We start from the raw sequence: 26,788 nt of genomic DNA, 5'->3' as shown, positions 1-26,788 counted from the left end.
AAGTTCATATAAACTCTCATTTGATTAGTTAGCTCACATGCACATTGTTTCTTTCATTAACTGGTTTGTGATTTATTGATTATGTCTCATGGCTGACTATACTATTCTAAAGTGATACCTATTGTAGACATGGTTCTTGTATATATTTGAAATTGTTTTGTAGGATTATGCACAGAATAAAACCACAAAAGCAAAATTCATCTCCATCAAATCTGCCCACTTTTGAGATTAACTCGACTATTTTCAGCTTTCTAAGTGAAATTCACTTTTTTGAAAAAGAAGGATGCAATAGCAAATAGTACGAGCAAGGAAAATGTCCCCAGGCCACAGAATGGGTACTGCCTCCACTGCTTAATTTGTTTTTTGTTTTTTTTTTAAGTGTAGGTGCGCTACGTTTTTCTCGGCAGCCTGCCACTATTGAATGCTAGGTTTGCCAAATACCACAGTTGCCTAGTCTTAATTCCACCTAATGCCTTTTATTTACCATGCTACACTTTTTGTATATATATATATATCTTTACTCTTGTAAGTCTTTTTAAACCTCTCCTTTGTCACTTTTTATTTTCCTAATCCTATTCTCCTCATGTTTTCTCCCTTTTCTGCTTTTCACACTAGGTTTAAGCATGATGACAAATAACCCTGGTCTATAGAAATAAGAATGTAAGTACCAAACACTGGCATCCACTAGCACAAGTTAAGCACTGAATGCCTGGCTACACTTTTGCCTCTCTATTTCCTTCCTCTTCCTTGACTCTGTCATTATGTACTACCTTCTCCTACCACTGGCGCATATCTAAAACTTTCTTCGTTCAAGCATCTCACATCCAATTGCCTTCTTCTTTTCCATACACTAGACTGGCAGGAGAGGCCTGTCATTCTCAGATCAATGGTGGACAAGGAAGGCAAAACAGTGGCGTTTTCAATACTGGACTCTCACCAATAGACCTCACTACTCACAAGCAGCACACACTTCCTAATCCAGTTCTGGGCTACTCACACCATTCTAATCTACTAATCTGGATTAGCCTAAATCATCATAGAGAAGACTTGTTGGTTCTCCTTCTCTCTGAATCGGGGTGCCCTTTGGAGCTAAGGAGATCTAATCAGGTATGGACTCTCAAGACGAGAGTTTCAGAACACCAATGCTGATACTCAAACACAGCTGCACCAATGTACCTTCATCCAGAAATGAGTGGAATCTCAGAGAACGAGTCAGCCAATGAGTCATCCTGCTACTAAAAACAGTTGATTGTGTCATGTGCCTCAGCATTTGAAACACATGCGAGAAACATTTTAATACAAATTTGTGTTCCACATGTTTATCTCTTAAAACCTTTCAAAGTAATATTCCATAGCACAAGCTATAAGACTTTGCACTTTCAATTTTTATTGTGCAACAATAAGGACATGTTGAGGAAACTGTGTGAATAATTCTATGCATGATTATGTATCTTGTCATCTCCTGACTAGTGCCAAGAATCAATTTCCTTTCTGGTGTTAGCCATCTTTCTAGATGTATGATATTAGTAGCATTAAGTGTGGTAAACAACAAGCATCTGGTTTTTCAGTGCCAAGAGGCTCAAGGGTGAAAGTGTGCTGCACAAATACAAAAAATGATGTTATATACCTTTCAAAATGTATTTCCCATTTTTAAATAAATACAAAGAGGTGTTACGCTAGCCTTAAGTTTATTTCAATTACAGTTTACTAAACCCAGCAACGGGTAGTGGTGCCGGTTTTGATTTGTCAGTCTTGGCTTGTTTAACTGAAGGAAAAAGTCTTTCCTCTGGCAGCAATGCAAAGAATTTAAATCGTTCACCCATTTTGTGAGGATTTACTAGCATATCGTACCCACTGAGCAACTCCTTCTTGGTGGCTGAATCTTTTGAATTAACCAGCAGTGCCTGCAGTCTAATGTCAATGCCCATATTGGTTAAGAATTCCTGTTGGGATATGGGTCCAAGAGAGGCAACCTTTCCTTGCAACATCCTTCTTAAGTAACTAAAATCCACATCTGCAGTCAGGTCTGCAGACCCTGGGTCTATTAACACATCATGAAGCTTATGATCACGGAAACCTCTGAAAGTGTCTGTTTTGTCCCCGTCATGGCCATAATCAGCAATCAAAGCAGCTCCTCCATCTGCGTCAATGCGAGAGGCCAGCTCTTGAACGATGACAGCTGCATCTGGGCACACTTCCACATGATCTCGGGTTTCTTCAGCATGTATCAAGGTCTTTGCAGCCAGTGTGGCAGTTGGAGACAAAACAAAACACAGCATATTGGAAACACTGGGGTCCTCTGCAATTAAAACTTCTGCCCAACCTCGTTCAGTTTTCCGAAATATGTGTATGGCCAAGGCATCAAAGAATTCATGTGCTAAATACAAACTAAAACCTCGTGGTACGTCCGCTAGGACTTGATACCAGGATATTGGAAGTCCAGTCCTGGTGGTGCCTTTCTTATAAGATATTTTGTTGTGATCAGATGGTAGGTTTTCTCCAGTCAGCTTCAGTGCCTGAATATCACTCAGCTTGTGGCTGATCTCTACCATATGAAGGGAGATGTCGCAATCATTCAGCAATGGCTGAAACTGTTTGAAGACCCTAAGTATGTCTTCCGCGAGGGTGCCTCTGCCAGGGCCCAACTCGACCAGCTGCAAAGTTTTAGGCCTCCCTGCAGCCATCCACTCACTGATGCACCAGACAGCAAGCAGTTCTCCAAATATTTGACTTATTTCAGGAGATGTCATAAAGTCTCCGTCTTCTCCGATCATATCTTGGTGGACATAGTAGCCCTTGAAAGGATTACTCAACACCTCCCTCATATATTCCGCCACAGAAATGGGACCTGTGGACTTGATTTTGAACAGAAGGTGCTTGAGCACTGAAGAGTCTTTGGAGACCCACCTTCGAGTACTGCATCTTCCTGCCATGTGACATGTTACTGTAAGCACAGGTCTCCGTAAACTGCAGATATTGACAGAGGTCCTATGTAGGACCCCAAAAAGCACATTCATGTCTCTTGTCCGCACTGTCAAAGACAAAAAGTAAGGCTTGTAAATATTCCATAGTGGATCCAGTTTGATCATCAAAAATATGCTTGAAACATAAGTTATTCATGAAAGTCAGAACATTGTATAATGTGGGGTTAAAAAGTCAGCTTTGAACACAACATCCCAACCTTGCTTTTCAAATTGCTCTTTTTATCATTTACGTTTTCCTTAGCCCTCCTCTTTTAAAACTCACTCTACGTAATCACAGGATGTTCAATTCAGAAAACACCAAAAGATCTAAAGCAGTAAGTCAGCACTGCAACAATGCCTGCATCTGACCTTCTCTTTGCCGTACCAAATTCCAACTTGCACCATTTTGTCGTCTCTTTTTCATAAGTAATGAGCTTACACCGAGTTAATCTCTAACCACTAGAGGGTGCAGAAAAGGTGTGAGGATTTTCAGCATTCCAGACAAAATAAAAATTCCTCCTACTCTTCGAGCACTACTTCATACTGTCGTGTTTTACTAAAAAAAACGGTTTCTGCACAGCGTCAGACTGGCCAGTAGGGGAATCTGGCAGTGCCCAAAGGGCTGGTCTGACAGGTCAGTGTGTGGGTTGTTTTTTTCACTGTGGTGGGCCAGTTTTTCTCTGGTAATACCACAAACACTGCCTACTGTAAGCACAAATATATGCTCTCACCAATATCTTCCAAAATATATATAAAAGCATGTCTTTACAAGTTCAAACCTGTTATACTTTGCAAATGTGAGCCACATTTTTAGCTATCTGATTCACTAATGGGGCTTATTTTGGTGCCTGTGCCTATTTTGTGTCCCAGTTCAACCCTGGCCTAGTCATGTCATTGAAAAGAGAGGTCATTCAAAGTCATTAATATAGGATTTAATATCAAGAATGGCGGCCTGCTACATTGCTCTCTCCTATTGGTCGACATACACAGATGAACTTCTTTGATCCCTTAGCAAATGTCAGATTAATTAAACGTGCATCTGACTTACTCTTGCAATGTTACTGATTGAGCCAATTCGTATTAATTATTGAGGTTCGTCTCAAATCCCTGCCAGGGATGGCTACTTGAAGGGTCCTGACGAAGACCCCTTTAAATACTCTTGAAAAGTCTATGACTTTTGTTTTGAACTGACTGTACAAAATAGCAAAACTAAAAACAAGCACTGGCAAAAGCAATAGGTTTGGCATATGCGAGACCTACTGGCACTATCAACGTTTTTAAAAGATGTTGCAGCATAAGCTCCTGTGCTACATGGCTCAAAATAAATAAAAACAAAGCACTATGGCACGGCCAGCTTTGACCGCGCCGTAAAGCTTTGTTTTTATTTACTTTAAGCCAAGTTCCACAGCAGCCCGCACTGCTGCGAAACATCTTTAAAAAAACGTTAGCCAAATAGCTCTGCACAAGCTATTTGGCTTTGTAATGTTTTTTAAAGATGGCTTAAAGTAAAAAATAAAAAATAAGCAATATGGGGTGGCCAGTGCTGGCCCTCAAATGTTTTTTGTTCGTGGGGACAAAAAAAGGACACAAACGGGACTTGGAGGGATGCCAACAACAAAGAGGGAGGGAGGTGAGAGTGCCAGGGCAAACAACAGGGACAGAATGAGGAGGCATAGAGAGGGTCTGCAAACCAATGCACTCTTAAGGAGTGCCTGATTAAAAATAAAAAAAGTACCTCTACAAGTGGCGGTCAGTAGAAGGACACTGGCCTCAGAGACAGGAAACTGTACTTAGTCCAAGATCCATGGACGACAGAAGAACCAAAATGAAAGTGGAAGCAGCAGGAGGTCCTGACCAATGAGAAGCAATGAAATGGTAGTTAAGTGGGAGCCAACCAAAGGTAAGTAACAGTAAGCATGGGGTGGGCTCTAAGCTTGTTTTTAGTTTAGTTTTTTTTTTTTGTATGTACCATAGCTTTCGCTGACAGCGCAGACATGCTATAGGCAAAACACAAGAACAGAAACACTACAATGGGAACTAAACCTCAATGTTATTCGATTACTTGCTAATTTGTCAACCAGAACCCTTACTTTTATATTGCGAGTTTTATCGCCACCTCTTTTGATAATTGCAATATGTATGACTTTCTTGAGTACTCACCCATGACTTTGTTCCACTGCTCCACAAAGGTTTTTATTGTTGACACATGCTGTTATATTTGAAGGATTGGATGATTTAAATCTTAACATCATTTTCACTTATCCCCAGTTTCATAGATGGGCATTTTAATCTCACTAACTTTTGGACTTCTGCAATATAAAAAGAATTGCTGAAATTGACTTTCTAACGTGAAGTAACTTTGTACTCCCATACAGACATTTACCACAAGAATATTTTAAACAGTGTCGTAACAAAACTTGAGTGGGCCTCTCTGCAAAGTACATGGAGCCCCCCCCCCCCCCCCTTCCGGACTTATTCAGGAGCTCCCAGGCCCAGTTACTGTGTTGAGGGGCCCCCTGGAGCTCCCCAACCACGGGGCTGCAGGGGCCTTTGTTACACCTGTGGTTTTAAATGCTATACTAATGACTCTGAAACAACTCCTCTTTTCATTATCAATACAGATAAAGTCCCTAAGAATATCAGTGAAGCTCGTTTTCGTACATTCTTCTTGCTAAGCAGTATGCCACTACAAACACGGGTCTCCAGGCAATAAAAAAACAAAAACACTTAAGATGAGATCTGGTAAAATATTTGAAGCTGAAGTCAGAATAAGCAAAGAGAAACATGGCCATAATTCAAAAATGAATTAAAGACAAATCCACCAGTATGAGCAGATGCAGAGAAAGACAGTTAAGCAGGAAAAAAACAGAAAGTGATGCCAATACATTAATAGATACATGAAAAACAGCATTATCAATGTTCTTTGGCTTCAGCTTAAAAAACTGAAGATGCCATGCAGGACACAATAAAAGACAATCAAGCAGAGATTTTATTATGGAAAGAAGCGGATAATTAGAAAAAAACTGATATTTGTGAATCAACTGCATAAATATGAGCCTTTCTTCTAAAAGACGAAAGAACAATGAAAGCAGTATAGTTTAGAGTGAATAATTCAAAGGATAATGACAAAGTAACCTAGGGCCATTTGTAAGACAAAAGGGCAAATAAAAAAATAAGAAGTAAATCAATGAAAAACCGATTTAACGATGACGAAGGAAGAAATGGCAAGAAGAATGGTACACAATGTGAAACGACAGAAATAAATCAGGCAGAATCAAAATAGGTGAGATGTTGTAATGAGTAGCATCATGCAAAAACTATAAACAGAGAGAATAGCTTTTTTGTGGGTCCTGGTTGGAATGCCCTGGTTGAAAAGCACATGGACTGGATACAAAGGCTTTTGAAGCCCTGTGAGCTTGGGCTGAATGATTGTTCCAAGATTTACACATAAACAGGACTTATTTAGCCGATGAGATGATCAAGTGAATATTTTTTATTATAGGAAAAGGGCAGCTGCTTTAGATGAAACTGACAACTGAGTTAGAGAAACTTAAGAAAAAAGTAAAATAGATAAGAAAATGTGGATGGGGGTTTAATTGTGAAAGCAGGAAGTGGGTCTATGTATGTAAGTGGCATTCCTATAGTGCAAACCTAGCTAAAAGGCAGTGGAGCACTGTACAGGGGCAACGACAAGCAAAGTCAATGAGTGATAGGAGAGGTAGCTTATTTGTGGACTAATAATGTATTATGATAAAGCTGAGTTGTCTCCTCGACTCTTTCCTATGAGCAGCACAGGTGCTCATTCATAAGGGGATGTTGCTCCAGATCCTGTGTTCATAGACTGTTGTCTTGTTTTGCTTCTTTTTTTTTATCATCTTGGTCTGCATTTTGGTGATGTGCTGGCTGCGGGTATGCGGAGAACCACCAGAGATAATGAGCTTGTCTGCAACATAAGTGGGGATGCTTGTCGTGATAGCTTTGTCAATGATGTGATGTACCTGGTTTTGAAGGAGGTGCAGCTAGCAAGGGAAGTCAATAGAATGCCACCAGGATGGAGGTGATGTGAGAACTGTTCTTCAGGTAAAGGATGGGACATGCTGTGGTGTAAAGGATGCCATTAAGGAGTGCAGTTGGGGAGCTAGGGAAGCTATGGAACATAATGTTATCACTATCCAGATGCAAGAGTAGAAGGCTCGAACAACAGCTTAGAAGCTGTTTATAAGAAGTTTGGAAGCTTTCTATAAGAAACAGTTTCACTTTCATTAGAACTGGTGCCAGGATGGGTTTGTTTTTTGGCAGGGTGAAGTTGGTGTCCTGGGTGCATCCAAATGACTTGCCATTCAGTGAACATTGGGGTTCGAAGTGATGATGGTTCAGTGCATTAAACCAGGCTCAAACTGTTTACTATTTGTTGTACTTGGCGAATGTCAGGAACTCTGTCTTGGATGAGTTTTCAGCAGGCACTAGAGATACAGGTCTGGATGAGATGCAGACAGTGGTTGATGCATTTGATATCTGAAGCAGAGGAGTCTTTCAAGTAGAATTGTGTATTAAGGGCATACTAGTGAGTCTTGATGCTATATGTGAGTAGAGACCCAAGTAGCTCCACATCACCACAGAGCTGCAGTGGGGTTCTTAAGTGAAAAATAAAAATGTATCTGACTCAGTTAGAGGAGAAGGATAAGAGAAAAATATAGTTGCTTCAGTAACAGAAGCAAAGGAATCAAATTAAGCTTGGTCTGAATGGATCAAGGAAGGAAAGTCTAGTCCTACAAATGGGTGGAGCTTATTGTCCTATCCTTTCGACTGGCCTCATATTTAGGTTCTCCTCCTAACAGGTCAAAAACTTGGGGATTACTTTTGACTTGTTCCTGAACTTCACTCCACAAATCAACTAAGTGGTCAAGGAAACTACTTCTCAACCCACTCTCATCTGGAAAATGCTCTTATTGACCACTACAAAGAGCTTATGTGTGCTTCGGTCACGGCCCTGTTGGACTAATGCTTCTCTGTCTATAACCAAACAACAATGACTAAAACAGTTAAAAAACACTGAGTATTGTTACCGTGATTGTGCCTCTCCCAGTACCTTACTTGACCAGTTGCAAAGTTTTTGGTTTCTTAGCAGGTATGCACTCACCGTTTCACCAGAAACCAAGCTGTTCACCAAATATCCAACTTATTTCAGAAGACGTCACAAAGTCTCCACTTCTCCAATCATATCTTGGAATAGCATGAGCACTGACCCCATGCACAAGCTTGTTACCTTTGCTTTTTTCCAACATGTTTTAAATGTAATATAACATCACTTTAGGAGTGAGCTAAGAATGTCAGTTTTAAGTGTATCCTATTACATATCAAGTTAGATGCTAACTATCAAGGTGCAGAACTTTCTTTTTCCTTTATGCTGCAGGGCTCTGGAGTGGTCCAGGTGACACAAAGAGTTCTATAAAAATCATAGTTAAATATCAATGATAGAGGTGTTGTGGAAAAATCAAAAGAACATAAGGCATGAAAACATGCACAAATTAAATCAACTTCACAAGTGAAGAAAAAGACTGAATTGTTGTCACTCTATGCCAACCATGTTGCCAAAGAGGTTAAAGTACACAATATATAGAAGAGAACATACACATACACCCAGGGTAAGCAGATTGGGCAGTAATGAATTAGTAATAAAGCACTCTGATAAAGTGGCTTAAGCATTGAAGAACGTACTGTGAGAGATAAGAAACGAGTGAAGAAAAAATGACTGTAGCAAAGTGTTTCGAAGTAGCAAAGAAAAGTATGTAACTCGAATAACTCAGCTATGAGCCATGGTTGGGGAGGTTTAACAGCATGCTCAAAAGGCCTAATTTGAGACAATCAGTCTGCATACCAACCCATTTGCTTTATACAGCATAACAGCAGGCTGATCAATAAGATAAAACAGAGAATCCATCTATTGCATCTAGGACTTCAGTAGCAAATGCCCTGAGTACAATGTTGCATCAATCATGGCACAAACATACAATAACTAAAGAAACTAGGATAAAATTAAAGGAGACAATAATAAATTGAGGTGAAAATGAAAAATGATCAAAAGGAATTTAAATTGAATATGACAAAGTGATTAAATAAGAGAAAATAAAAATTAAAGTGTACCAACTAGAATATGAGACCAGTGTACGAGACAAATCATTAGAATCAATGAGCCAGTCAATAATGTATATCATATTGCCAACATTATTAAGTGGTGTGAGGGTGCACGAGATCGCAATGTCAAGGTATTGCAGAATTAAGAAAGAGACCCAGAACAGATACTGATAGTAAACAAAGAAAGGTGAGTGGGTTTTATGAAGAAGAAAAAGTGAAATCCAAAGGAAGAGGTTTTAGGAAAAACAAAGTGCGATAAAAGTGGGATCCAGTGACAATTATAAAAAAGGCTATCTTCCTCTTCTGCATAAGCCAATCAAGGGGTGTTAAGTAAAGGCTCCATTATACAGCAGTGCACCTAGATGCTTAGGTACAGGTCTGTGTATCTGTTCAAATGTTTTTGCAACTGGGAGTAGTTACCCGATTTATACAGACTGAAAGGCAGCTTATTGCTTATCAGATGTGCAGATGCTAAATATATACATGCTCTTTCTTCAAAGTACAGGCAGGAAGCCGAACACTGTGCATATTTAACATGCTAAAAATACCAAAGTGATAAATGGAACGCTTATATTATTCTGGTTGCATTATTCTTACCCACTGGTAACTACTCTGGTCTGCATTCAGTCCGTTTTTTGGTTTTTCTTTTGTGCTCAAGACCCAATTACTCTACCTGTGGGTTCAAGGGGCCTTTGTTCAATTTTCAAGCCCTCTGAGTTGATTTGTGAGAGCTCTGTAGAAGTGTTAGTATACTGTGATAAAGTCCTGCAAATATGGGGTGCACTGTGAAAGGTCAGTAATGTTTCAGTATTGCACTGGAAAAGTTGTGCATGGCGCAAGTCAGTAAAATGACTCAATATTGGATTAAAAATAGATGGTGCACTACACGAAAGAGGTGCAGTGCTAGAGTGCTATGAAAATATCAGTAGTGGGATATCAGGGCATGCTGCTTGCTAGAGACAATGTGCAATATGAGAGCTTTGTGGAGGTCTCAGTAGTGAGATAACTGTGCACTCTGCAAGTTAGAGCAGATATGCATAATCGGAGCACTGCAAATATCAACTTGGTTACAGTCTGACAAACAAGCATTTGCAATGCAATAGGTCTCGCACTAGCGAAAGTTACAGCTGTTGGCGTTGTAAATGATAATGACAACCTCGCATTTGTGACCTTATAAATATTTAGCCATGCAGCACATTAAACAGAAATAAACAGTGTTTGTGCATTCCTTCATGCACTTCTCATTAGACTGTAATGGTTTGAACAGCCCATACAGAGCACCTCAGTAAAAATAGCATTTGGAAGAACATTGCAGTGTAACCACATAATCAGCCCCTTGAGGGCGTAGTGTATTAAACATGTTCAAGCCTGGCAGGCCTTTTAAATATCATTTAACTGTGGAGTCAGTGGCACAAGGGTGCAGTGCCGCAGGTCGTTACTAGATGCGCCTGGAGAGTCAACAGCAAAAGGTGCAGTACCACTGGTCGTGGCTAGATGTCCACTGTAGAGTCAATAGCAAAAGGTGCAGTGCCACTGGTTATGGCTAGATGTCCCTGTAGAGTCAACAGCAGAAGGTGCAGTACCACTGGCCGTGGCTAAATGTCCCTGTGTAAAATTTCCAGATTTTTTTAATAACTGTGTAGCCTAAACTGATCAACCGTTACTAGGAATACACATGTTGCCGCCCAGTGGAAAGTCTGTTGCCAAGTCTAGTTATCACTATAGTTGACTGTCAAACTGGTACTTTTGAGGTGAAACCATTGCCCAGATAGTATTAACAAGTGTAAAAAATGTTAAAATAATATAGTACAACCACAAAATGTGCCACAATACGCTACATAATATGCCTTTTCCTGATACAAAATGTTGTCAACCCTGCAGCATAATTCCAGCAGTCCTGAATCTAGTGCTGCTGTGACTCTGCTGGTCCTAAACTGGTAAGATAATATAGTGGGATAATGCATATGGCTGCTGCATATGTGAACCTACAATCTGTGACTTCGCATTTTCAAATCTCGCTAGTCAGCCTTCCGTTTCTGAGGAAAGGGTGAGACTGCAAGTGCTATATAAAAAATAAAAAAAACCTTTAGGTCATGACATCAATCTAAAAAGTATGAGTTGCAAGGTGTCCCCAAAAGAATTGTAAGGAAACATGCAGAAGAAACAAAAGTAAAAGAGTGAGTAAAAGAAAACAGAAGAAACAGCATGGCGGAGAGGCTTAATTATAGAGGCTTAATTAGGAGGTTGAAGAATGTTGAAGAGGAAAGGTGATGAAGATGATGTGAGATGTGGATGAAAGAGGGAGTCCGAAGAAGTAAGATGATGAAGCAGGAGAATGATTAGCAAAAAAGGTGATAGGATTAAGGGGATGAGTAGGCATGCATTGAAAGGGGGCTGATGAAGGGTGAGTAGAGGCAGGGGAAAAGGGAAGAGTGAAGGCAGAGAATGGCGTTGGTGGCGGATGTGAAATGAACGAAGTCAGATGGAAGGGTCACAAGCAAATGATAAGTGGTAGTGTAGGGGGCACCAAACGAGTGTGAAGAGACTGGAGAATAGTGGCAGAACCTGAGAAAGGGGAGAGTGATTGGCATGGAGGGTGATGGATAAAGAAGGGACAATGGGATTGGAAAGAAAAGGAAATATGCCAGTCACTATTTGGGAAAGACAGTTCAATTCTGTGGCGTATTTCCTCTTTGTTCCACTTAAAATACATTCTGGTTAAATGACTGACAGCACAATAGCAGTTGAGAAACTAGCCACCAAATTACATGGCATAGTCGTCAATTTCGATAAGATGTACTGTTGGCACTGTAGATAACAAAAAGTAGAAACAGGCCCACATACATTTGAAGCCTGTTTGGTTTTGCTCAAGTTACCAACTTTGGGCCTGATTTAGAGTTTGGAGGAGGGGTTACTCTGTCACAAACAGATATCCTGTACACCATATTAAGATGTCTATAGGATATAATGGAATCGTATTATGGTGCACATACTGAAATAGGCACAAAAATTCCACTTTTTAAAAAAATATGCAAGGCCTCCAATTCTTTGTAGATCTTGTACATGCTCAAGGACAGGTTTAATCCATGCCTAGGTGCTGCTGCTGTTCAAACTTTAGAGAACTGCCAGTAAAGGCCAGATACAGGGGACCAGGCCCGATTATGTAAACCCCTGAGATATGAGGCTGAGATCAAAAGAGGAGAGGGTGAGGTGTTAGGTAAGCTGGAGAGGTTGAGCTAAGCTGGAAGATAGGGTGAAACTGAAAAAAAAAACAAGGCGAAGAGGGACAAGGGTGAGACGGATAGAAAGAAGGGTGAGGCAGAGAATGCAGAAGCGATATACATAAGTACAAACCCTAAGAAATACATAGTTAAAACCTGTAGACAAAATCTGGCAAGTAGAGGTGGGCAAGCCACTAAAAGCTCAAGCCAGATGCCAGTCTCTTGCTCAGCCTGAGGTCCCCTTAGAACTTCACGGCCAATAGAGCTAAGTTCTCAAAGTAGGACTTACTGCTACTGACAATGTGATATGAGAAACCAGGTTCAAATCCCAGCCTCTCATCACCATCTTGTGAATCCCAGGCAAACCTCCCTATACCAAAAAAAGATGTAACATTGCCTGTCTGTTGTTGTAAAGAGTTTTTTATGTCCTTGGACTAGGTTTGTGCTATGTAAAATCATGAAAAATAAAATGTGATCTATGCCAGTCACTCACGTCCTAGTCTCATCCTCCAAGAATTAAGCACAAAGAATTAACCTTTAATGGCACAAAGAGACACCCATCTAGTGGCTAAAGTACCCTGTGTGAAACTGGAAAATCTGTAATCAATCCAGGCTTCTGTGCTTGACCATATCAAACTGGTCCCAAGACTGGTGTGTAATGTCTTTCAGTTTTAACATGTCTCTATCTTAACTCATTGCAGTGATAATTTGCTCCAACTAAATGAGAGCTGGTGTGCTTGATTTTACAATGAAATTTATGTAGGCTTCTACCATCTTGGATGGGGTACCGTAACACTGTATAGGTACTCTGGAGAACTAGAAGGGTACATTTTAATCTTTCCCTGGATGGTGCACAATTGTGTACTTGTATTCTTGGAATCGTAGACTTCAACGTTCAATGCGTGGCAGCATCTTGGCCTTTGGATTGGCAAAGATGGTAAAAAATGCTTGATCATCCATCATAAACGTAAACGGCTTTCTGTGTAAGAACACATGAAAATGTTCACAAGCCCACACCAATGCTAACCTTCCTTTTTCAGGCTGTGAATAAGTACTTTCAGTTTGGGACAAACGTTTTCTTGGATATGCAACAATATGTCTTTTAGCATTTGGATGTCTGCTGTGCTGTGAAAGGATTGCACCTAACCCGACTGGGCTAGCATCAACACCAACTTCTGTATGAGGCTTTGGATTAAAATATGCAATTTCAGTAGCATTCTCTGTAGCTTTTGCTTCTCCTAAATCTTTGCTTGCATTCATGTGACCAATTAAATGAAACATTCTATTTTTTGTCAAGTCTCTCAATGGTGCACTCACAGTGGCAAAGTCTCATATATATCTGGGCCAGTAACCGACCATGCCTATGAATGAACGCAACATGGAAACATCTTGTGAGAGACCGATAGTTGACAAACCTTGCAGTTTAGCTGGATCGGGTGTCATACCGCCATCAGAAAAGATATGGCCAAAGAACTTTAGCTTAATCAATTCACATTTCTCAGCATTTAAAGTTAAACCTGTATCCATAAGTAAATGACACACTTGCTTGAGAGCTTTATTGTGCTCCTTCTGTGTTGCTTTTAAAACTAGTACTATACAATGTAGTTGAAAGCATTTATGGCAGGCTGAATGATATGTCGAATGATGTCTTGAAAAAGCTCTGCAGCTGATGACACACCGAAACGTAGTCTTTTATAATGAAACAGACTAATATGTTTAGAAAAGGTTGTAATGTGGCTATTGTTCTCCTCTAGTTCCAACTGATTATCCTCCTTTATTTAAGTCAAGGTGAGAGAAGAACTTTGCACCATTCTATTGTGTTATCATTTTCAGCAATATGCGGACCTGGATGTCATTCTCTTTCAACTGCCTTGTTTGCTTTATGTCTTTCCTCACAGATGCATACAGTTCCTTGACTGTCCTTTTTGGGTTCTACCATTATGAGAGAAACCCATGGCATTGTACCAGTAGAACACACAACTATATCATGTTTAAGTAATGATTCAAGTTCCTTTTCAACAGCTTCTTATAAATGAAATGCAACTTGTCTGTGTCTTTGGGCAGGAGGACGGACATCCTTATTTGTATACAATTGTACTTTCATAGTTTTAATTTTTCCCAACCCATTGAATAACGAAGAGAAATTTCATGATGAGCATTCATACTGTAGTTCACTGAGATTAGTCCATATCAGCAGCTATACTAAAACTGAGCAAACAGGCACTTGTCGCCTTACCTTAAAACAAATGAATGGGCACTTGTCTTCTTATGTTTCATCATCACTACAAATTAACCTTGTCTTTTCAATGGTGTAGATGAAGCCCATGTATAAACTTTAGTTTTCAATGGCTTAAGTCGTGGCAATGGAGATAGGGTATTGTATTTCTACTCAGGCATAATGTTTGTTGACGTACCACTGTCAATAATGAAAGGTTTTGAACAACTGTTTATTTTCAGTGTAATCTTCGGACAATGTTCGAATGACTTGGATGCTTTTTCATGCTGAATTTTGTTGGCCCGGTATTTTTCTACACATGCAGCCAGTCCAACATGCCCACATTTTTTTTAGGTAAACATCGACATAGCACAATCATGTTCTTCACTTTCACTTGTTATTTATAGTGAAGAACTGTTTAACAATGATTTAGATGACCACTGACTTTTTTTTGCTGTTGATTTGCCTTAACTGGTGTTGTCACTTGGCCTTGTGGACATGCGTCGAACGTCACTTCTAGAACGTTCGGGGGGCCTTTTTGTCTTCTTACCACGACACACTTACTTTTTCCTTTGCTGTGCAAACTGTTACAAAATGGTGCTCTTTTCCACAGCCTTTACATATCTGTCAAATGGCAGGACATTTACTTTTGTGCAGAAATGGAAATCCACACCGGAAATACAACTTCTGTTTATGTGGCAACATCACTTTGTATCCTTCAGCCTTGTGCTTTTGCTTATTTTTCATGTTCATGACTGACTCACTTTGGGCACTTCCAGCCTCTATATCAGAAGCTTGTCGATCTGCACCCTCTTCAGCTCTGGCAGCCACAAGAACTCACTCTAGGCTAAGAGTTTCTCTCAGCATTCGTTGTCTGAATAAATCTGACAGGTATCCGTCAATATCTCTGAGATGTATTATTTTCCTAGTAATTTAATTCATTGAACTTACAGTGTTTGATGAGCGTTTCCAGTCCCTCAGCAAATCTGTCTATGGTTTCATCAACTGTTGTTCTTAACTCAAAATGTACTTTTCGCAATCTACATTCAGCATTGGATTGAACTTGAGATTCAAGGCTTCTCTGATTTGACATTATGTAACTTTGTCCGCTTGCAGCATTTTCTTTATGCCTTCTTTTACAGCCTCACCAGCAAGATTGTTAAGGTACTTGATAATCTTCTAGTTATCTGTTTCTTCTATTGTATCAATGAAATCATCAAATGTCTCTATCCAAGCAACCCATCTATTGCCAATATTTAGCTTTTTAGCTGTATCGAATGGTGGTGGTTTCAGGAAGGTAGTGACTTTATAACTGTTTCCAGGATTGACTGACACTGTGAATGGAGTTCTCTCCGATTCTGATTGGTGGACTTGGTGAACTTGTTTATGTAAACCATTTACTAGGCTTTGAGATCTGCTAGTCTTTGGGTCATCTTTGATAACTTCAGGAATCTTGACTTCCTTCTTGGTATCCGTTGTGAAAACAGCCTTTCATTGCTCTGATCGCCATTCTTGGACTTTCAATTGTCAAAGACCTATGGAATTGTTCTGAGCCCCATTCAGCAGCTTTGGTGATGTGGTGTTGCGGGATGGATCGCGCCATAAGCACAACCCTGGACACTTCTCCTTGGTCCATTTCCCCAGTGTTGTGGTATGATGACTCTTTAATCGCTTCTGGTAAGCAGATGCCTGATTCTTGTACCTGAACTGTGTTGTTTTCAAGTGTCCTTTGGTGCATTTGACAGCTGGTTGATCTCTGCAGTGCAGTGCTTCTGATCGCAGTGCTATCTTATTTGCTGCCCTTTCAAAACGTGGTTGTATCCGCCTTCAACGTTATTACTCTGTGTGATGTATTTATTTTTTGTTGCATAGTAGCGTGGTACTTTTTTTTAAGGCCTTGGCAGCAGGTTCTTGGCCAAAAATATGTAGACTTCTCAGTGAAACGTTTGTTATCTTCAAGTGCTTCACCCCGGCTGTAGTTGAGCTTTGACTCCAAATACGCCAAACACTGATCCCGCACTTCAACGAAGGCACACGAAGCACGCAAGAGCAGGTTGCTTGGATCACAACAAACTCTGAGAGAGCACTGTCGATCTCTGGGTTACTTATCCCCATCTCGTCCCCAGTTGTGATGTCTTTCACAGCCTGGCTACACCCCAATGACGACGACACACATAGAGCTATGTTTTTGCACGTTTTTATTCATCTGCGTGTAAACGTGAACTCAACATTTTAAACCTGCATTCACTTCATTATGCTCCAACACTTACGTCACAGATCTACGGAGTCCATCAGGAGCCAAAAGGGTTCCGTCATTCATAACTCTCACAACACTACATGCTGTCTGCCTAAAACATGGTAACATTGGCTTATCCACAATTGGCATTCCTAATTTACTCATAAGTCACTAGTAAAGTGCTCTACCTGTGCCCAGGGACTGTAAATTAAATGCTACTAGTGGGCCACCCACTTCAGTAGCACTTCAAACAACATGTCTCAGGACTTCAATTGCAGAGCCTATCTATGCAGTTTTCAACTGCTAAGTCGACGTGGCAAGTTAACCCTCTGGCCAGGCCCAATCTTCCATTTTAATACATATAAGCCACCCCTTAGGCAGACCCTGGACAGCCCAAGGGCAGAGTACAATGTATTTAGTAGGGCATGTACTTTTATGTTTTACAAGTCCTAGTAGTGAAAAATTCTTAAATTTGTTTTTCACTACTGCAAGGCCTATCTCTCCCATAGGATAACATTGGGATTACCTTAATACTTTTTATTTCTAGTGTCATTTCCAATTGGGAAGCAATGGAACCCTCAAGTTTGTTATCTCTGGAATCACAATTTTAAATCACAACTTATGCTGAAGTTGGATTTTAAATTGTAGTTCTGAAAAACGCCACTTTTAGAAAGTTGGCATTTTCTTACTTTAACCATTTGGTGTGTTCTGCCTTTCTCTGAATACACGTCTGGGATGGATGACAGCTGGGCAGGATTGGAGGGAGCAGCTGGCACTTACACCTGAAGATGCTGTGTCCTATCCCCACACAAAGGGCTGCATACCCCCCTATAGTGAGCCAGGACAGGAAAGGCAGGGACTCTGTGCACTTTAAAGCCCTCTATTTGAAGTCTCCCCCACTTCAAAGGCACAACTGAGTAGAAGTACTGGACCTCAGAAACCACCAACTCAGTACACTTCTGGACCTGTGGATACTCTGACAGGGAGAAGGGCTGCTATGCTGCTACAAGGACTGCCACTGTGCTGGACTGGGGGACTCCTGCTCCGCTGTGCTGACCTGCTGCTCTCCTTGCCTGGCAGTGAGAACAACCGGACCTACATATCTCCATCTCAGAATCAAAGTGACTCCAAGGGCCTGCTGGCTTGCCTACCGTTTTCTGAAGTCTCAGGGACACAAAAGGCTTTCACCTCATCAGGTACACCACCCAGACCCAGCCAAGTGTGAGTCTTGCCCTGCCAACAGGTGCCAATCCAGTCCTGAGCCTTTGGAAATGGGCATAAAGTGCTGCTCCAGTCAAAACTGAGGCATCACTGCCACTACATGGATCAGAACCCACGTTGTGTGGAACAGCTTTGGAGCACCAGCCCCACTGCATGGTTCAGAGTCGACACAGTTCTCTCCAGCGCACATCTACATTGGACCCGTCGTATCGCTGTTGATGAGTGGAGACACTCGAAGCATCTTCAGTACTGCATGGGGCGGATCGATGCATTGCCTTCACTGAGGGGATCAACACTGAGGTATCACTTCTGTATGCTTGCTGCATCCTCAACATACGCAACCAGGATGCACTTTTGTGCAGCGGGTCTCACTGGGTCCCTGTAGCCTGCCCACAATCCATTATGGTTGGCCTGGACTTTTGAGTCCTGCTCGACCAGATGTCCCTGGTTGGTGCTTCTTGTTTCTAATCGCTATTATTTTTCACAATATATTCTTTAAAAATATCATATCTGAAATTCTACTTATTGGATTGTTGTTTTGGCTTTTGTTTTATTAATTAAATTAAGGTCTATTCTGCTAACCAGATGTGGTATCGTTTGTGTGGTGTTTTCACTGTTTGAAGTGTTGCACAAATACTTAACACATTGCCTCTTAAGTTAAGCCTGACTGCTCTGTCCTAAGCTACTACGCAGAGGTTATCATAGGATGTGTGCGGACTTACCCTGACTTCACATAACACATTTCAATGATGGTTCTCGCATTGAAAGGCACTGTCACGCATTTACAGTTCCTCTTTGCTTTCTTGGCGCACCAGTGTGATTCCCAGTGGCATCTGCATGCCTGCAGCTGCTGGGTACACTGTCAGAGCCTCCCAGGTCCAGGGAAGGAAAGGATGTCACAGATTTGCACATCTTGCCATGAAAACATTTGGTGGTGGCGGGGATTTTGGCACACCTTCTCCCTCCTCGCTTTTTTATTACCCAATGCTGGCTGTAGGAAGTCATAAACATTTTAGACTCCTTTGGCCTTTGCGCACATGAGGAGTCTGTACTCTGTCCGTTGGTTAGCTGCTACAATCCTAGGCTCCTTTGTCAAACTCATCCTCCAGCAGTCACAAAAGTCTAAACTTTGAGAGGAAACTTCTCATGTACAACTCTGTAAGTGGCCTAGGATTTTATTGTAGATGGAGCAAAATTGTATTCCATTAAATAAAATAAAAGAATGTTTTTGTACAGCACATATCATGAACTTAAATAAATGAAGGCATTCAAATGTGTGATCATAAAGAAAAAGGAGGAACAGTAAATAAAATAAATGCTTAGGATCACTGTTTGGTGAAGTTGGGAAGCCGGAATTTCACATTGTGCAATTTAGCCAGAAACTTAATGTTGCTCAAATGGGGGTAATTTATGCTTTTTGTCTGTTTTAATAGATTTCATAGTTGGGCTGACTTGGGTTAACGGGTCACTTGACATATCACACATTTGGCAATGGAATGTCCCTCATACGCACAGTAAAGCCATGGATATGTCACACATGAACAGTAAGAATTAAGAAAACCTGGCAGCCATGTAATGTTTATTAAGGAGACGTATTACGATTGCAGTTGTTTAACATTTACAACGTTTGTTTGCTTTGCACAATAAACATAAGCTCGCTATTGCTAATACGCTACTTAATTAGAACATGATTTAGTTAAAACTATCCATAGGATTCCGCACCAAAAGCGCAAAGTCTATGTCTACCTTGTAGTTACACCAACTTTTCGGAGCCACACCAACAAGATGACAGTGCCTGCCCAGTTTAGGATGAACTCGTAGACATAAAAGAAAGCCAATGTCAGTTAAAGCGGCATGTGACGGGACACTCACAGCACCGTGCCATAAAGCTTTAGCACGTTGGTTTCGTGCCTTGAGTTGGTGGGCGTGGCGGACTCTGGAAGGTCAAATGTAAACTTTGTATACAGACAAGAACATTTCAACATGCTCAAGAATCATACTTCATGTATTATTTTTTTCTTCTGAAAACGAAAACGAATCAATTTTTTTTTCGATTGTATTTCGTGTAAGAAGTCTTAACATTTAGCGAACCTGCAGAGGTGTTTTGTGCATCAGAACGTTCCGTTCAAAGAATGCAAATTAAGAATCTAGGTTTGGAAGAGTGGGTTTTCAATTGTTTTTCTAAAGCATGTTCAACATGGCCGACACGTATTACCCTTAAGGAAGCGGAATAATAAAAGCCTTCTTTTGTTTCTAATGTTTTGCAAGTCCTTCCCTTTTCTTGGTGTATCTGCTCCGGTTCCTTGATGATAATATCCGGGTCGTCCCAAGATGTCTGCTTACAAGCGAAAACGTGGCTCCTTCTCTCAAGCCAAGAAAAACCAAAAAAAACCTCGTGTTAACGATGAGCAGGAGGCAGCTGCCGTTCCCGGACAGGGTGAAGAGCATTGCGTCCCTCCCCCGGTTTCCATGGTACGAGACTGTGTGCATGGCGAATAGCTTCAGTCTGCTAGATGCTGCTCCTGTTCCATTATATTATCCCCCGCTGTAGTCGTATGTATGCATCTATGCCATTCACATATATCAGTGTCGAAGGTAGCAGTAAGTTCTTAGTTTCCTGAGCCATTTGGCTTAGCAGTTATTCAAAATTAGGGATACGTGCAGCAAGTTTCTCACCTTGATTTGCCCAATATGTGCAGCTCTTAGTTAGTTGGAGTTCGTGAGAGCCCACACAATAGATTTTGTAAGCTAGTGAAGGCGTCATTCAATGGGCTGTCAATGTAACTGCTCAGTTAACTGTAACATTTAGATTGGTGCTATTCATGTAGGGGTTGGAGTCTTTCAGGTTACCAGATATTCTAAACTGGCAATCATTAGTTCCCAGAAAACTTCTTCACAGTTAACAGTGCATGAGGAGGACCCTGTTTCCACCTAAGGTGCAAGGGAGGACTATAGATTCTCTTCTTGGTATTGTAGGGACAGCATTGCACGACTTGAGTTTATTCTCTAACTTGCATTATTTTTCACCCTCAGTTGCCCTTATAATTTGCTTTGTTTATTCAAGGAGTTTTGGTGGTACAGATTGTTACTGTTATTTGTGAAAGAGGTATTTGTGACGGACACATTTCTTAAAGTGTTGTGAATGTACCTTGGGCTGCTGTTCCAGAGGTGTATGACTTCTAATGAGAATGTTCAAGGGTTATATGTTGAGGTAGCATACAGAAACCGTCCATTTCCCAAATCTCTTGCCCTTTTTCATGCTAGAGTGATGACTGTTTACAGTTTATGCAGCCTTTCTGAGCTGAGCCTATGTAATTACTTCGTTATCATACCACAGTTTTTACACTGTTACATATAATGCTCTTGATTGCTGCTATTCATTCATATTCATAAGTTACCCAACTATATATATATATATATATATATATATATATATAATAATATCACACACACGCTTATATATATATTTATTTAGACTCTAGCCCAGAAAGGTTTGAATCAGGATGAGGAACTTTACGTTCATTTAGGCTTATGACAGAATTAACAGCAACGATGTAAATAATATGGCAATCATCTCAGCACAAAGAAACTCATGTAGACAGGAGTTAGTGATAGAAGTGGTGAAAAAAAAACCTGAAACAACCACAAGAGGAGGTTGTTCCTGCAGTAGGAACAGGAAATGAGAGGTGAGATATTAAGAAATAAAAAATGCGAAAGCATCAATCAACGTAGCGCAGAGTAACATCACTTAGGGAACAATTGGGAGTGACCACCAGACGTCTATGAAAAACATGAGTAAGAAAATAAATAAGTGATGAATTTGGGGAACAATAGGTAGAAGTGACCAAGTGTTCAAGACATCAAGATGATGAAGAAAAGAGGTTGTTTTGCTCTACTGCCGACCAAGCTGAAATATACACACACACACACACACACACACACACTGAAAAGGGAATGCAATTCTTAGTCTAGGAAATGCATTTAATAAGTCACTCTGCAAGGCTCGTAAAGGAAGGTCAGTACAACTCAAAGTGCACTTTAAAATGTGCGCAATGATAACATGAAAACATGTACAAAGAATCTTCAATCTGTAAACAGCAAATATATATGCAAAGATACTGGTACACATAAAAATATATATATACATCTTGCACGATGCAAAGCAGATAATTAGTAAAAATTAATCACCATGGGGCACAGTTGTTCCTTCATCCTTCTTCCAGCACTTCAAGTCGTAGACCCCAGATCAACTGTCAGGAGAAAGAGAGATCTCATTTATCGTCATGGGATGGCGTCCCAACTTTGCCTGAGGTCTCTGAGTCTCCCCATTGTCAATCCTGGGTCTCTTTTATACCTTAAACAAGCCAGAGATAGATTTCTAGAAAACGGCCCCTCGCTATGTAATTGGTTGTTCACAAATGCTGGCTACTTCAGGTCAGTTTTGAAAGGAACACATTGGACTTGGCCAAAATCCCAAGGTGCCCTCTCTCGAAACCAAACTGTTCCCTGCCGTACCATAAACATTATCCTAGCACACTCTTATCAGCCTAAGCCATTGGTAAGAAAGAACGCGCAGAATAAAAACATGAGCAAAAAGCACATTGCATAACATGGGCATGGAAACATACTTGCAGCTTTTAATGTGGTTGTGGCTAATGCTAAAATAAAGTCAATAGGCATAATGAAGCTTGTGGTCACTAATGTGACGGTGTGCTACTAGGCTGTGGGCATTGTGGAGTCAGTGGTCAAAACACAAATATTACAGAGGTGGGCTGGATAATGATTTGTGCTTTTGTAGACCAGAATTCACCAGGAAAGTCATGAGACTCATAATGAAACAATCACTGAAAAACATGATGAAATATTATTTGCGAATGCTGTGGGCAAAGGGTAACATCATTGCCACAGTAACTAAGGCTATAAGGTGAAATAAGAAAAATAAAATGATATGATTAAACATTGTTTGAGACTTTTAAAGAGGGGGGGTCACTTTAAGTGCAGTGAGCACTGGGGTGTTTTTAAACAGTGAGAAAGGACTGGGGAACTATCTGTGAGCAAGGTCCGGGATGGACCGAAGCGCATCAGAGAGGTTCACTCTTCGGTGAATGAATTAAATAAGGCAACATTATTAAAATAAGATGAACGCATCCAGTGAGACTCGAATCTAGTTGTTCGTAACAACGCATAAGAAAAAAATATATATGTAAGATGTCTCCCAGGGTTGGAAAAAAGTGGCTAACAGGAAAGTTAAATTCTAAACACTCCACATATTTTCGCATGAGCAAATCTACACATGCATATTTGCTGGTGCTAAAATGCAGTTTGCAAACATTTTCTGGGAGTACAATTTCCTTGTCCACATTTGTATATTCAGTTGAATTGATGAAATATGTAAATCTGCACTAATGAAAATACATTAATCATGGGTGCACTTTTGTGACGTTCTGTAACAATTGGGCCCTTTATTAGTTCTGGTGTTAACCAACACTGTTTTTATTAAAATTCTCTCTTTCCATCTATCACCTGTCTTCACTGTGATTGATCCCAGTCTGCTCTTTCACAAGGAGCATATTGGCACACACAGTAGTTTTGCTTGGTGCCAGAGCTACTGAGGCATTGTGTTCTTTTTGAGACTAAAAGGTATTTTTGCTTTTTGCCAATGTTTGTTACAATGGTGTGGGCCCAGCAGCTGCCACAACAATAACGTTTTAAAAAACATATGTCAAAATAAGACACACATTCACAAAACTAAAAGACTGACCACCAATGTACGACCTATCGGCTTTGCCAGTGCTTGTTTATTTTCATGTTTCTCATTATCTTGTTGAAATTGGTCACTGATTTTCCATTATTAATATTTTTTTGGAAAGACTAGCATTCATCAAAACATTTCACTGAATGAATCTTCAAAGAAATGGTACCTAACATTTCACAGTAATTTAGCAAAAACATTTTTTCCTAGTGGTATTTTTGTGAACATTTCATTTTGAAAGCAAAGAATTGTCAATCTTTCTTTTGCAAATATTTGCAGCTAATGGGGGAGCATTCTGGGTGCCTTGCATGTAGCCTCATATTGTTAAACATTTGTAAATGTGTGTATAAATTGTTTGTTTTATTTTTTTTAATTTTTATTTGAACCAATGTCAGTACTGCACTCCAAGCTTACACCATGTGTTTACAGAGCTAAACCTAATACTAAATACTTCAAATTCTGAGCCATAAATGCAAGTTTGAACATTATTAGCATATGACTATAAATACTACCTCAACTGTAGACAGTTCCCTTCCTTGCTCCATAATGTGGTACTGTAAACTGACAACCAAAAGGCTTGTGCTGCAGGGGGTTTGGCCTACTTGTCCCAAGGACAAAAGTAACATGAAATCTTGTTGTCCTTGACCCCAAACAATATGCCCTGTGTGTCAGGCTATGGGAATTCCACACCCCTGACAAATGATAACACATTTCATTTAATTTGCATACAAATACAATAAAACAAAATAACATTTTAATTTTAATAGGACGGTTAGAGCTTTTCTAAATTCAATTGAAGCCACTCACTGTCCATACTATATATTTTTTGATGTGCCTGTACTGCGTCCACAAATCAATCTGAGGATACTAATTACATTTTTAGCTAATTTCAGATTCCTTGACATTTACAGTACTTTTTCAATTGTACATGGAGCTACTTCATTGATATACACTTTAATAATTTGTTAATTTTGTAAGCAGTCAAAGACCCCCTGAGGAGGCTTTTGTGGACCCCTAGGGGTCCCCAGACTACAGGTTGGTAACCACTGATGTAGACTGCTAGCACACAAATTTAACAAGACAAAATGTGATTTCTGTGTTACTACCCTACTATAGTGCTCATATAATTTAAATTTACAATTTTCTACGCTTTCATTTAAGTAGGAAAACATTCATCTGAAGTGGAGATTGTCAATATTTGTTCAGCTCCTCGCCCTTAACTTATGTTTAAAATGCACAGTAAATAAAACTTTATATAAACTTGCTGCCTGTCATGTTAATGTTATGATTAACCAAATTTTTTTAAAAGTGTAACTCACCACACGAAAGGTAGCTTACAGATGCATCCATGCTGTAGCCTGACCTCGACTTAGTGCTGTGGTGAACCTACGCAATTTTGTTAATTATATTGAATATATGTTTCTTATGGGAGCTATCTTGGAATGGCTATACATTAGTGTAAACCTATAATAGTCCAGTCTTCACTTTACGTTTGATTAACAACTATTAATATGAATACTTACTACTCGCATTATCACTAGATCTTGAATCTTGTGTTGCAGCAAAAATTGTATGACTGGTCATTAATAATGTAATCAGTGCTATATTGGTATTAAGTTTCTAGAATTCCTGTTGTGATTACCTGTCGGTGCTAGGGTTGTGATTGGTTAATCGGGCCAGGTTTCTCTTTGCTCTGTGGTTTAGGGTTGGGAATCTGATTAGTTAGGGTTTGTGCTAGGCTTCCGTTGGCCAGTATGGCTATTTAAGCTTAGGGCTCAGGATGTCTCAGCCTAGGCGTTGAGGCTCAGGGCGGAGAGCAGAAGGGAAGTCGCCTGGTCGGGCCTAGAGCCAGAGATGCTGCCCAATTTGCATTTTTCAACAACTACCTTAATCCCTCCTCATCCTCCAACATCCAGACACAATACCAACAAAGGCACCCAACTCATGCACCACAAACAAACATCATGCAGATTTCAATGTCTCAACTCCCACATGCCACACCTGTACACACATCCACCACAATGACAATATTAAGACACCTTCAGTCTCAAATCAAATACAACTCTGTCCATTACCACTAACATCCACACAACACAAAGCCACATTCTACATATCTTGCATCCATCCAGACACAAACTCCCTATTCACACAAAACACCAGCACTATCCCCTATTTGCTCCAACCAGACCCCTTTCTATCATGACAACACCTATACTCAGCCTTCCATCACAACATCCACCAACACCTTCTTCATCTTTTTACCAATTACACACAACCATGCAATCCTCACACTCCCTTACATCACACATATTACCTATTCCAGCAATCAGATCGAACACACTCTTAACTCTTGTCTATACTCTCCTACACTCCTCATACACTCTTCTCAAAAACACATCACCACCCCCTGTACTGTTTAAAGACCATTCACCAGCAGTAACTCACGTGCAAATCATTCACAGGAAACCACTACATCAATATCTCCTCTCACTACTCCACAAAAAGTAAGCAAACCACACACATCATCACATCAAAATAACCCAAACTTTAATAATTACCGTCACACCTACTCCCACCCTCATGACTACACAAATAATACAAATCCTGACCAATCTTTACTCCAAAATTCTCACTCTTCAAAAACATCTACCACATACACCCCAAAACAGCAGCATTCATTCACATGCCTCTCATCTATTGCAAAATATAGTGCCTTAGATTGTGATCCACATGCTCCTCCACTACCCCAACCCATACTCCTTCCACCCTAAACAGACACAAACAAAATAAACAATATGCCACTCTTAACAACTTTGCACCCCCTATCTATTACACAACAAGGCTACTCTACAAAAAGAACTAAACTGAACATGTCACTCTCAGCCACCAAGCCCATCACCAACACACACAGACCCAACAAAATGCCCCCTAAGCCTGCTGGACGAGGAACACAATATAAAAAAACTACACAATACAGAAAAAGTACACTATTGTGACCCTCATACTGTTATCACAACTAATAACACACCTGCTACAAGCTCAAAA

At 40.3% G+C, this 26,788-nt stretch overlaps 2 protein-coding genes across 3 annotated transcripts in view; one reads left to right on the top strand and one right to left on the bottom strand.

Annotated features, from left to right (window-relative positions):
- Window positions 1–1,364: 1,364 nt before the first annotated feature.
- On the bottom strand, window positions 1,365–19,885 carry NDUFAF7 (NADH:ubiquinone oxidoreductase complex assembly factor 7). Of its 2 annotated transcripts, XM_069220687.1 has the most exons (3): window positions 19,738–19,885; window positions 5,124–5,272; window positions 1,365–3,031 (listed from the first exon to the last, which is right to left on the bottom strand). In XM_069220687.1, the coding sequence occupies exons 2-3, from the start codon at window positions 5,125–5,127 to the stop codon at window positions 1,698–1,700; spliced, it is 1,338 nt and encodes a 445-aa protein (XP_069076788.1). In that variant the 5' UTR covers window positions 5,128–5,272; window positions 19,738–19,885; the 3' UTR covers window positions 1,365–1,697. The 2 variants fall into 2 exon arrangements, with proteins under 2 accessions (XP_069076788.1, XP_069076796.1); XM_069220695.1 differs by lacking the exon at window positions 5,124–5,272 and having other exon boundaries at window positions 19,738–19,830.
- A 397-nt stretch (window positions 19,886–20,282) lies between these two features.
- The window catches only part of BRIX1 (biogenesis of ribosomes BRX1), a 73,927-nt gene continuing 67,421 nt past the window's right edge, over window positions 20,283–26,788 (top strand). Inside the window, exon 1 of the mRNA XM_069220710.1 lies at window positions 20,283–20,463. Within this exon, the coding sequence (XP_069076811.1) occupies window positions 20,323–20,463 (141 nt within the window). The 5' untranslated portion in view covers window positions 20,283–20,322. The remainder of the gene's footprint in view (window positions 20,464–26,788) is intronic.

The sequence above is a fragment of the Pleurodeles waltl genome, chromosome 1_1, assembly GCF_031143425.1.
Source record: "Pleurodeles waltl isolate 20211129_DDA chromosome 1_1, aPleWal1.hap1.20221129, whole genome shotgun sequence".
Taxonomy (NCBI): domain Eukaryota; kingdom Metazoa; phylum Chordata; class Amphibia; order Caudata; family Salamandridae; genus Pleurodeles; species Pleurodeles waltl.
The sequence above is the reverse complement of the archived record's forward strand: the minus strand, read 5'-3'. Positions and strand labels throughout refer to the sequence as shown.